The 13,510-nt window shown below is 33.5% G+C and overlaps 1 protein-coding gene across 1 annotated transcript; it reads left to right on the top strand.

Moving 5' to 3' along the window:
• Nucleotides 1-11,997: 11,997 nt before the first annotated feature.
• LOC104222922 (uncharacterized) lies at nt 11,998-12,354 on the top strand. The gene has a single exon (XM_009774251.1). It carries the CDS (start codon nt 11,998-12,000, stop codon nt 12,352-12,354), a length of 357 nt encoding a protein of 118 aa, XP_009772553.1.
• Nucleotides 12,355-13,510: the final 1,156 nt, after the last annotated feature.

Genomic DNA, 13,510 nt, shown 5'->3' with positions numbered 1-13,510 from the left:
GACAGCTGGGCGCGCACATGGCATGCAGACAGTGCATTTTCCAGTAAAACGTGCATAACTTTTTACACAGAGATCCATTTGGGTTCCACGTTATATCATTAGAAAGGTATTTTAAAGTTCTATAACTTTCATGTTTTAAGTTTTCCCAAATTCCTAACAGAGTTTAATGTAACCGTGATGGAAGACAGACCTTCCATAAACTTAATCGATTCTCTCGAATCTTATGCACCTAACTCTCTGTCTTAATTCTAAAACAATTATTTCCACCCATACTTATCCCGATAGGATATTGCATGTCTAAAATGTCACATTAATACTCATTTAAGACATTTACACCTAATCCGAATATAGAGAGTGATACATGTAGTATCTTAGAGAGCTCGTCAAATGTGGGGATTGTATCTTTCCTACATAGAGGAGTAATCTTTGCCTGGGGATTTTGATTCTTCACGGGTGCTGTTTTCTGTTCCTAATACTCGTCTAATAACTTAAGAAAATGTTCTACTGAATTGAATTTTTCTTGTATAAAATGATATTCAAGGTGTCTTGGCTTCCTGAAATGTCATTAAGCCTGTTGTGAAGTGTGACCCGAATTGAACAAAGGGAAAAGTTTCCATGTTTGCCGGTAGCCTTATATGATTTTATTTTATTTTTATTATTCTCGATAAATTTAGTAGGTATTTACAATATTGTAAAAATTGCACGGGGCGCCTTATTTGGTCGCCCCCATTTTCTATACCCATTTTTTTTAAAAACTTTTAACTTGTACCCACTTTTTAAATAACTTCAGCCCCCTTTCTCCTCCTCCTCCTCCTCCTTCTTCTTCTTCTTCTTTCTTCTGCTGCTATTTTCTATCCAGTCTACTAGTCTAATACCGTAGAGAAAAGATGATCTTCTGGTGCAATATGTTTTTTTTTGCTAAAAGGTGCAATAGGTTGACTTTGCTTTCAAAATCTCATGTTTAAATGATTTCCCTGTGACGTTGTGTGACTGCTACCGTTTGTGAAGGCGAGATATTGCACCAAAAGCTTGTTTTCTATCTAGCTTTTACTCCTGGATGATGAACTTCAGGTTTGTATATTATGTCATCGTTCCATTGAAAAGAAAAGGAACTGAGAACTGGGCCATAACAATTGCAGTAAAAGAATCCAGGTAAAAATTATGTGAAAAGAGTGTCATTTGGGGTAGTAAACATACAATGAACTAAATAACTTCAGCTCTATAGCTGAAATTTTCCAGTTACAAAGACAAAAACTTCAGCTCTAAAGCTGAACTTCAGACCCCGGCTACTAAAATGCTGAAGTTTTGCGTGATTGCCTTTGCTACTTCAGCCCCGTATGCTGAAGTTATGCGAGAAAGCAGGTACACTTGCAATTTTTTTTGCAAAGCGGACACAAGTTAAAATATGACACAAAAAGCAAGTATAGATGCAAATCCCCTCAAATTTGTGTGGGCAAGTAGTATAATTCTAAGGACTGCTATTCTTTGTAGGAGGAACCCTATATATAGTGTTGTTTTTCCCTTATTAAATACCTTACCATACATCGCCCATACAACGAATTAGGTCTTACGGATATTTTATGCATTACGATAATTACGTTATACTTAATCTTTTAGAATAATATTAAAAAGAACTTAGTAAAACTATTAGTACACTACAGTCGCTCCCAAATATATATATATATATATATATATATATATATATATATATATATATATATATATATATATATATATTGTATATATGACTAGCAAATATAATTATTTTTAATGGATTAGAGATAGTTCGTAGGAATATATTATTATTTTCTTTTAAAAAAATTCTTATGTCTGTATTTAATCTCTTGTTATGTGACCCAAATAATCGACTCAAATTTGTACGGATAAGAAGTTTTCTAAGAACTAGAATTCTTTTGTGGAAGAAGCCAAATATATAAAGTTGTTTTTTCCTTGTCAAATGTTAAATACCATACTAAAAATGAATTAGGTCTTATATTTCTTTCCAACCAAGTAATTATTCAACTAAAAAAATTGTAATTGAACGAATTCAAATCCTTTAATTTTTCTTTAACTTATTTAACGTACCGAATACAAAATTTATTTGCAAGTTTACACAATAAGAACTTGTAAGCTTTATAAAATAACATCATCAATCTCTAGACATGAGTTCTACTTCTATCTATAAATTATTATTTCACATAATGTATACTGTCATCATCCAATTTATTAGGTTTGTTTATCCATAATGAACCTCAACCATTAATAAATTAAAACAATAAATAAATGAAAAATTTACCTACCTATACTATAATAAAAAGTTAATCACTTTTATTTAAATTCATACTAAATTACATTTTATACCTATATTTACCATTTATGTATAAAACCATAAAAAGAAGAAGATGAAAATAGAAAATTCCTTAAATTTGGCATTTCATTCTCTCTCCTTCACCAATCCTCCTAAAATTTGAATTTCATCTATTTAAAAGATTTCACATCCCATTTTCCTCCCTCATGCTTATCACTCAAAGTCGGTACTTCTCTCATAACGCAGACAAAAATGGCAAAAATTATCTCTAAAATTATAGCAGCAAAGAGTTCTCCATCGACATCCATTATAAAAAGCTTCAAAACTTTAAATTCAATATTCGGAATTTAAGAATTTGTGATTTGTTTGGATGAGGTATTTTTGTAAATGATGGAGAATATACCGTTTAGTTTATATCTCAATTTTGAGGGAAATTGGTTAAGTTTAGAGTTGATTTTAGGTAAAATTCAGATTGAAACTCGAAGAAAACAAAGTTGCAATTATAATATAATATTTATATCAAATTTTAAGTTTAGAGTTGTGGTTGAAACTAAGAATATAAAAATCACAATTGTATCATAATTTTTGAGAAATATAACGCAGTTTGTATCACAAATGTAAGCTACTAATTTGTATTAGTATTGTATCATGTATTGTTTAAGGTACTAATGTATCAGATACAATTCAGATACAGTTATGATACAATTATCATACAATTCATGCAACTTCTTTTTTTCTTCTTATTCGAGTTTCAATCTGAATTTTCATCTAAAACTAACTCTATACTTAACCAATCTCCTTTAAAATTAAGATATAAACTCAAAAAGATATTCTCAATCACTTGAAAAAACACCCAATCCAAACAAATCATAAAATTATAAAACCCCAATATCAAATTCAAAACTTCAAAGCTTTTTAATTTAGTATTTCGCATCCATATGAATTTAAATTAATTAACTGCTTATTTTTTTCATTAATCAAATGTAGTACAATAAACCTTATGTGTGTTGATGAGTGCCATACATTATGTGTGATTTTTGTTGTAGGAAGTGGGGACCACCATTAAGTGAAAAGCTACTTGCATTAGTATAGCTAAATCTCTTAGTTGAAATCATTAGTAATGGAGGGAGAGTCTTTTAAAGGGGATTGTATATAAATTGTTGGGAGAATACATAATTACCCTCCTCAACTAGTCTCAATTTATCAATCACACTTAAACTTTGCAGGAATTCTATAACCCCTCTAAACTATCTTAAAGTGGAATTATTTCACCCTTTTTTGCTGACATGGCATAGACAATGATTACACTCTCCATCAAACGCGTAAGAAGCAAGTAGAAAAGCACTCTTGACCAGAAAATTAGTAACATTGGTTGGAAAACTCAATTTTTTAACCGGCCAACTTCTATTACTCTATTTTTCTTTCACTTCATCTATAATTTTTTCTCCATTCTTTCAAAGATCCATCATCTATATCTCATTATCCACAAACCCAATTCTTTTATCTCACTAAAATTATTTGTTTGAGCCATAGAAAATAAATCCCAAATCATAAAAATTATTTAGTTGAGCCAAAGAAAACAATAGGTTGTCCTTTATGCTTTTTCTAGAAATTTACTTCAATGACAAATCTATATTTTTTTCCTTAAATGAGTCTAGTATTTTTGCCAAAATATTCTCTACATCACTTTTAAGCAATTGTTTTCTCTTTGGAACTTTTATTCGTAAACAAGGTCAATAGTATTGCTAATAGAGTTTTAAATTTTTCATTATTTACATAAGAAAGTAAAAGGGAAATGAGACTAGTGTTTTCACGGTTTTTTCTTCACTATTTAGGAAAAAGCTCTGTATGATTTATTGATTTCTCAGTTGGATGTTGGTGGCTTGGTAGTGGTTTGGGTTTGGTGGTTTCTCTGTGATGATTCAACGGGTGATTTTAGTTTGATGGTTGTTTGATGGTCCAAAAATGGTAAAATATGATGAGTAGAAGATGGTTGGAGAAAAAGTAAAAAAGAAAGCAAAAAATCACTTTTTAGTAATAAAATGACATAGCAAAACGTATGTAATGCATGGGTATTACTGCCCAACTAACATCTGGTCTTAGTCACGTGGGGTGGTAATAATTTTACTTTGGACAAGTTTAAGGGGGGTTATAGGATAGGACGAGTGAAAGGGGTAATTATGTATTCTCCCTAAATTGTTAAAAAAGTTAAGTTATTTATTGAAAACAAAAAAATTCGAGAAAAATGGTAAAGTCTTTATTATAGTATATATAGGGAAAAATCCCTAAATAATAATATATCTTGTAAGACAAGCGGGCTTACATTATTAAATATTTTTAGTTTTTGGTTAAACAATTTGGCGCCGCCTATGGAGATTTCCTAGTCAAATTTTTAGTTTCTTCTAAATCTATAACTAACACGGATCACTAACGTAAAAAAAAGAAAAAGCAAGAACAAGATCTCCTTTCTTTGTATGTACAAATATAATATGGTGGGTAACACAAAAGAAAGGACGAGAATAATAAGTGACCTCTCAACCAACCTCATGAACGTCATTAATGAGAGATGTGAAATAGCAGACGGAGTTGCAACGCCCAATACCTCCCCTAGGCGAGATGTGTCACCTCCTCCTTACTACAATATCAAAAAATCTCTTAGTAAGGGAGCCTCCACATCCATGGCGGAGGAGATGCTCCCAGCTGTAAAAAAAGTTCCTTGAGTCTTGGCTACTGATACACTAACCAGCGTCCTCCATAAGCCCGCTTGGGACACGGCTACAGAAAACGCAAGGACTTGCGTTATACAACCAGTAGACAATCAGCATGACCAATTTCCTCCTTCCCCAACGACAAGTATTACTCACAATATTGTTAATATTGCAGGTAACAACGCTCCCGTAGCCATTCAGAAAAGGATGGAGGAAATAGAAAACGAGAACAAAACGCGTCGGGACTAAATGAGAGAACACCAAGAAAGAGTCGATAAGATACCGTACGCCCCTAAGCTCTTGCCGAAGAGAGATGCCGGTCGGTTCATCGAGCACCCGTATAGTGAGGATGCCGCTCCACATGCCATAACAAAAACCTTTAATATGCCGCCTTATCTAAGAATATATGATGGCACGACCGACCCCGAAGACCATGTGACTCACTACGTCACCGCCATGAAAGGCAATGATCTCGCCAAGGAACAAGTATCCTCTATTTTGTTGAAAAAATTCGGCGAGACCCCCGCGGGAGGAGCTTCGAAGAAATGGCCGACAAGTTCGTAATTGTCCATGCTGGGGACAAGAAGGCCGAGGTAAGAGTAAACGACATATTTGCTATTAAATAATCCCCGGGAGAGGGATTGAGGGACTTCCTTGCCCGATTCAACCGAGTAAGAATGACCTTACCAAACGTATTAGAAGGAATGATGGTCGCAGACTTTCAGAACGGACTAAGCAGAAACGGTTCAAGGGCAACAAGAAAGTTATTAAGTCGGCTCATGAAGTACCCCCAACTACTTAGGATGAAATACATAATGCGTATTTTTATGAGGTCCGAGTAGACGTGTAATACCATATATATTAATAAGGGCATATATGTCTTTAACAAAAAATAAATAAATTAGGACAATGGGCTAAAGCCCATAAGAACAGAAACGGGAAAACAAAAAGGGGAAAAGGGAAAAGTTGCTGCTAAGAAACAGAATCTAAAAACAAAGAAAGAAATAAAAAAACGGTAGAGGAGGAAGCAAGGAAAATAAGAAGAAGAAGATAGAGGCTAGAGTCAAACCTTGAGAAATTTTAAAAACGCACTGGTTCTTACGGTTAATACTTAAATTTCTCATCTGGGTTCCTTTCTTCTGCTAATTATTTTTTTTATCTCAGTTTATATATTTGAAGGTTTCACAAGATATAAGAAATTAAATACCAATACGAGTTATTCTGGGCAAATTGTGCAATTGGAAGTTGGTCAATGTAACTTTAGGATAAATTCACTTGGAAAAAAGAAAGGTATTGATGTATTTGTACTTAAACTAGTCTCATTATATATGATCATTGTTAGGTGTAAATCAAGTTGGGGTGCAAGGATTAAGTTTTGGTGTTTAACTGTATTGCAATGACAATATCGAATTTGGGTTTGAATGTTGTGAGTCTAGTATTGAGTACAAAAGATAAGTACCAATTAAGAAGGAATATTATGGACATTAAGGTTATTTCTGTTTTAATTTATGCACACGATTGGGGAAATTAAACAGTACAAGGAATAAACCATATAAATACCTTTTTATTTACAAGATTTTGGACTAATTTAAATTACTCGTAGCATGGGTAAATATAATTCGGCGAATTGATGATAAAATATAAAACTCGGAGGATTGGGTATTCTAGATTAGTGATGAATTTAGCCTAAATAAAGCAATTAACATAAGATCGATATTGATGTGATTATAGATTGATTGAAGAAAGTCGTACAGATCGCTCGAGGCGACGAGTTTGGTATTTTGACACGAGTACTATGGGTAGTAATCTTACCACAATTTGTGTTTTCATAACCTGCATGATTATGAAAATAAATGTATTCTCGATGCTTTGAAATTGCATGTGGGACAAGTTCTTTTCTTGATATGATACCGAACAGTTTACTGGAGATGTTTACCGATTAATCAAAATATTTTCACCATTACTAGATATATTTTACCGTTACTTGAGATGTTACAGTTATTTGAAGTATTCTCAGTGCTACTGGACATGTTTTACTGTTATTTGAGATATGATTACTGTTATCGAAATAAAATTACAAAATTTGATAAGGAATGATATGCCCTTTATTATTTTGAAAATGCTTTTGTACGAGTATTTACTATTTACAAGAAAGAGTATAAATGAGAGGAGACTTTGAAGCATCCCATAGCTAACGGCGGGTTTGTTAGACCTGGTACACCTTGTATTTACAGATTACCGATTACAGTTATAGCCCTCGCTAGTGGGAAGGTAGAACTAGCATACAGTTACAGTTTTCCCTCGAGTAGGGACCTACAGTTATACTTGACTCCTTTTACGAAGGGGTCCACACAGTGATACAGATTACATGATCCTTTTCTGAAAACTTCCCAAATATAAAGATTTGGTATGACACAGTATTTACCAAGTTTATTACTGAATTGTTAAATTGATTTTGTTATAGCAAACACATAATGGGACTGATTATTATTACTATTTTAAAAATGGCATTTTATTTTGTGATTATTATACAACCATGTTTTCTGACTTGTTCCCAATTTAAAAAAAATCGGTTGTAGTTAAATATTATTACTCACTGAGCTAGCGACTCACTCACTGCTATTATTTTTACAGAGACAGCAGTAGGCACAGGTAAGGATTTTGTTAATTAGAGTACACGAGTTGACAGTTGTTGGTGAGTCCCGCATTTATTCGCGCGAGCAAAGATTGTTATTTATTTGTTATAGTCTCTTTCTTGAAACTCTTAGAGTCGCTCTATAGTCATTTTTATGAGTGTCGTAAGTATTCTTTTGTTGATATAGACTCGTGATTCGTATTAGACTTTCCAATCGTATACTTGGAGATGAAGTTAGTATTATTATGTTGGAAATATTTCATGAATGAGGATTATAGCTTGTTTGGTCGATATAGGTTGGTTGTGTTGTTGATTTCTAAGACATGTTTATTTTTGGATAGTCCAAAAATAGGCGAAACTCTGTCCGATTTTCTGTAAAATACCGATGAGGCTTACTTGGGAGTACTAGCTCCTGAGCGCCGGTCACAGTCCTAAATTGGGTCGTGACAAAGTTGGTATCAGAGCCAGGTTATTCTTATGGCTAATGGAGCACATGTCGATAGTAGAATCTCAATTATGGTTATGTAGCCGGCCATTCCCATAATCGTGATTCTGCTAGGGCGTGATAGGATGTGTCTTGTCTTTCTTTCTTATTCTTCCGTGCGTGTGTGGCGATTAGGATCAAATAACTGAATCTGTCATCATTATCCTTTTTTTGTATTACTCAGATCAATCACCCGATAATAGAATTTGGATAGAGGTCAAAGACATTAAATGTTGCCACTAGATAGGTAATCGTGTCCTAACAACGAAAAGTGATAGAAGTAGTAGACAAGGCCAATGAAAGGCCCATTTTTCCACAATGAGAGTCTTACCGCTAAGATGTGTGATAAAGTCTATTCTTGAATTAGTACTAGTTCACCACTATAGCAGCAGGAGAGTATCATTACAAAAAGGCACTTACCTCCATGAAATTTTTTTGAGATCTTTACGGATATAATAGATAAACATGATAAGAATGAGCAACAGAATAGGGGCTCTAAAGTCCTCATGCACCTAGAATGTTATGGGACCAACAAAATATTCTTAATAAAGTTCCTAAAGTTGAGACTACTAAGTTTAATATTTCTGATAGTTCGAAGGATCCTAAAAGGTTTTAGTAAAATACTTACCAAGTTATAATCTATAGGATATTTCATGAAGAGGTTTATGGAACATGCAACATTTAGACTAGAGTAGATGGCGAATACATGAAATGCTACCGTACTCTTAGAGATGCCAACAAGAGCAACACAACTAATTTGGGAATAAATTTCACTAAAGTGTTTATGAATCACTTCCTTCTTGACAGTTTATGACGTGAACTTGCCTGCTAGATCATTTGAGAAATTGATTTAGACGTTAGGTATACTTACATATAACACTAAACTTTCTTAGCTGTATATGCAAGCAACATCTTAAGTTTAGAGGCTTGTTGAAAGGTTGGTTAATTGTTTAAACAAAGATAGTAACTGCATATATGAAGACTTAAACCTATTCTACAGCAGTTGTACTTGCCAGGAAGATTGAAAATATGGACATGATAGGCGAGCAAGAACTCACATAAGAAGATCGAGATTAGAATATCTATTAGTATGGATTTTAATATGAGTTGAAGATTTAAAAATCAAGAATATTTTGAGATATTAAGTGATCCTTTTCGGGTTGCCACATCAGTGAAAAATTTATAGTAGTTAGACATGTGTTTAATACTTTTAAGATTCAAGTTAAGAGAAGGAAACCCTAGCTAACCAAGTTGTACTTTATATGATTGACTCCAAAGTACAGATGTATATGAATTAATTATCTTCTTACCATGCTACCCTCGATTACGATGGAAAGAATATTAAGTTTGGTGAACTTTAAAAGCTGGTTTTTTCCAAAAAGGGGATTATAAGTTTTAGAAATGAGCAAATTATATATTTTGAGTTAACAGTTATAGAAGAAAGGTTGTTTGGATCTCATAGATACGGTAAGGGCACAAGAGAAGAAACATTTAGTTTGAGAAAAAAAGGGTATCATAATGAGAGATTCTCTGATGTATCCCTAAAGATTTACTAGGACTACCTTCAATATGAGAAATAGACTTCGGTATTGAGCTGATGCCTGACACGCAAAGTATATCATATGGCACCAACAGAGTTGTAAGAGCTAATTGAATAATTGAGAGACCTACTAGATACAGGTTTTATCATACCGAGTGTTGCACCATGGGGTATGCCAATATTATTTGAAAAAAAAAGTGATGAGTCTTTAAGAATGTGATCCAGCTACAGATAATTAAATAGGATAACAATACACAACAAATATCCCTTGTCTTGTATAGATAACTTGTTTGATTAATTACAAGGAGCCATTGACCTTTAATCTGGTTATCATCAGCTTAGAATAAGAAATAAAGATATTTCAATGTTGCCTCTGTACTCAGTACAAACATTATGAGTTACCTGTGATGTCCTTTAGATTGGCCAATGCTCCAATTGCATTGATGTATATAATGAATATGGTGTTCAAAGTTGCTTTTGGAGAAAAAATTCATAGTTTTTACTTACTATATTCTGGTATATTCTCGTACCCAGGAATAGCACGAGAATTACTTGAAAAATATGCCAAAAACGCTGCAGGAAAATCAACTTTTTTCCAAGTTATTCAATTAGCTAGACTCGATGGTATTCATAGGATACATGGTATTTAAAAAAAAGTAGATTCTAAGAAGATATAAACCGTTCATAAATGACCGAGACCCATTTCTCCTACAGAGATTACTTTTGGCTTGACAAGCTACTATAGGCATTTGTGTAATATTTCTCTAGAATAGCACCACCACTCACCAAGTTAACATAGAAAATCGCTAAATTTTAGTGGATGGAGAAATGTACAACGAGAAAGCATGTTTGACAATCACAGTAATATTAGTCTTATTCCAATAGACTCTAGAGGATTCACGATATTATGTGATACTTCGAGGGTAGGATTAGGATATTTTCTCATGCAAAATAGTCGCGTGATAACCTATGCTCTAAGAATATTGAAGAAGCTCAAGTTGTATTATGCCATTCATGATTTGGAGATGGTCATATTGGTATTTCCTTTTAAGATTTAGAGACACTATTTATACGAAGAACCCTATGAAATTTATACCTAGCACAAGAGCCTGAAGTACATTTAAAACTAACAGAGATAAATATTTAGCAATGCTGATGGAGGGAACTACTGAAGATATAATTGTACTGTTCGGGAAAGATAAATATTATAGCTTATACCAAAAAAAAACTATGGATGATTTGACGCATCTAGCTCCTATAGAGATACTTCTGGACGAAGATATGCATAGACTAGAGGGTACACGTATTAGATTCAATGTGAAAAAAAAAATCAAAAACACTATTGGCTATTGTCAAGCCCGATGTAGAGTGTATAAAGGCTAGTCAATACGAGGATGAACGATTGTTTAATTATCAAGATTAGTTTCTAGCTGATAAAAGCAAGGATTTGATTGTTAATAGCGAGGGTATTCTCCGAATAGGTAATTAATTATGTGTAGCAAACATATATGGGTTGAGACAAGCTAGTCATGATGGAGCTCACAACTCTAGATACATTGTATATCTCAGGTCTATAAGATGCACTAACAACAACAACCCAGTAAAATCCCACAAGTGGGGTCTATCTATAAGATGTACCATGACTATAAAAAAAATTGATTGGATGGAAAAGAAAGCAGGAAAAAAAATTCGTTAACTTGGTTTCTAACTATTTGACATGTCAGTATGTTAAGGCAAGCACTTGCGACTCACAGGCCCACTAAGACAATCAAGATTCTGAAGTGGAAATACAATAGAACAATACATATATGACTAAATTACTCAAACCATTAAAGGTATGATTATGTGTGGGAAAGTTGTAAATTAGCTTACCAAGTAGGCACGTTTCTTGCTAGTCAAAACCTCTTATAGTAAGGTAAAATATGCATAGATATATATGAGCAGAAAATTATCTGACTCAATAGAGCTCTATTGTCCATCAGCTCTAATAAAGGATCACGTTCACTTCACGATTTGAAAACCTTTTCAAAAAAATATTGGGTACACGAGTAGATCTTAGTACTAGTTTTATCGCACGCAAACACAAAGCCCAAATGTGCTATACAAATCTTGGAGGATATGTTGAGAGATTGTATTCTTGAGTTTGGAGGTAGTTTGGACGCTTATCTACCTTTAGCTGAATTTGCTTACAACAATAGCTTTCAGTCCAGTATTCAAATGGCACCGTACGAAGCATAGTATGGTAGAGGATGTCGTTCTCCTATCGGATGGTTTGAAGCTGGTGAGACTAACTTATTGGGACCCGACTTAGTACAAGAAGTTATGGACAAAGTTCAATTGATCAGACAGAGATTACTTACAGCCCAAAGTAGACAAAAATCTTATGCGGATAAGAGAAGAAGAGATTTAGTGTTTGAAACTGGGGACAAAGTGTTCCTACGAGTCTCTCCTATGAAAGCTGTAATGCGGTTTGGGAAAAAAGGCAAGCTGAGCCCCAGGTTTATAGTACCATATGAGATACTAGACCGAGTGGGAGCGGTGACTTATCGTTTGGCACTTCCTCCTGAGTTGTCCTTTATTCATCCAGTTTTTCATGTCTCAATGCTAAGGAAATGTATATCAGACTCATCTCAGGTTCTTGAAGCACCTGTTATACCGCTTGATGAGAAGTTATCTTAATAGGAGGAGCCAATGGCTATTGTTGATAGGCAAGTAAGGAGGCTACGGTCAAAAGAAATTGTGTTCGTTAAAGTGTTATGGTGAAATCATACAGTTGAAGAATCTACGTGGGAAGTAAAAAAAGATATACAAGCGAAGTATCCCCATTTATTTCAGTCCACAGGTACGTACTTAAATTAAATTTGGGGACCAAATTTCATAAGGTGAGGAGAATGTAATACCCTATATATTAATAAGGGCATATATGTCTTTAATAAAAAATAAATAAATTAGGACAATGGGCTAAAGCCCATAAGAACAGAAACGGGAAAACAAAAAGGGAAAAGGGGAAAAGTTGCTGCTAAGCAACAAAATCTAAAAACAAAGAAAGAAAGAAGAAAAACGGTAGAGGAGGAAACAAAGGAAAAAAAGATGAAGAAGATAGAGGCTAGAGCCAAACTTTGAGAAATTTTAAAAATGCACTGGTTCTTACGGGTAATACTCGAATTTCTCATCTGGGTTCCTTTCTTATGGTAATTATTTTTTTATCTCAGTTCATATATTTGAAGGTTTCACAAGGTATAAGAAATTAAATACCAATAAGAGTTATTCTGGGTAAATTATGCAATTGGAAGTTGGTCAATATAACTTTAGGATAAATTCACTTGGAAAAAAGAAGGGTATTGTTGTATTTGTACTTAAACTAGTCTCATTATATATGATCATTGTTAGGTGTAAATCAAGTTGGGGTGCAAGGATTGAGTTTTGGTGTTTAACTGTATTGCAATGACAATATCGAATTTGGGTTTGAATGTTGTGACTCTAGTATTGAGTACAAAAGATAAGTACCAATTAAGAAGGAATATTATGGACATTAAGGTTATTTCAGTTTTAATTTATGCACACGATTGAGGAAATTGAACAGTACAGGGAATAAACCATATAAATACCTTTTTATTTACAAGATTTTGGACTAATTTAAATTACTCGTAGCATGGGTAAATATAATTCGGCGAATTGATTGTAAGCACGTGATTTTTGCCCTATATGAGAATTACTCCCAAAAAATTCAAAAATAAAATAATTTTTCTTGGTGTGCAATTTTTGTGATATTTTGTGTAACTATTTGTATTTGTCTGTGCATGTTTATTTGCTAAATTAATAAAAAATACAAAAA

Source organism: Nicotiana sylvestris, chromosome 7 (genome assembly GCF_000393655.2).
Source record: "Nicotiana sylvestris chromosome 7, ASM39365v2, whole genome shotgun sequence".
Lineage (NCBI taxonomy): Eukaryota > Viridiplantae > Streptophyta > Magnoliopsida > Solanales > Solanaceae > Nicotiana > Nicotiana sylvestris.
This window is presented reverse-complemented; position numbering and strand designations above follow the sequence as displayed.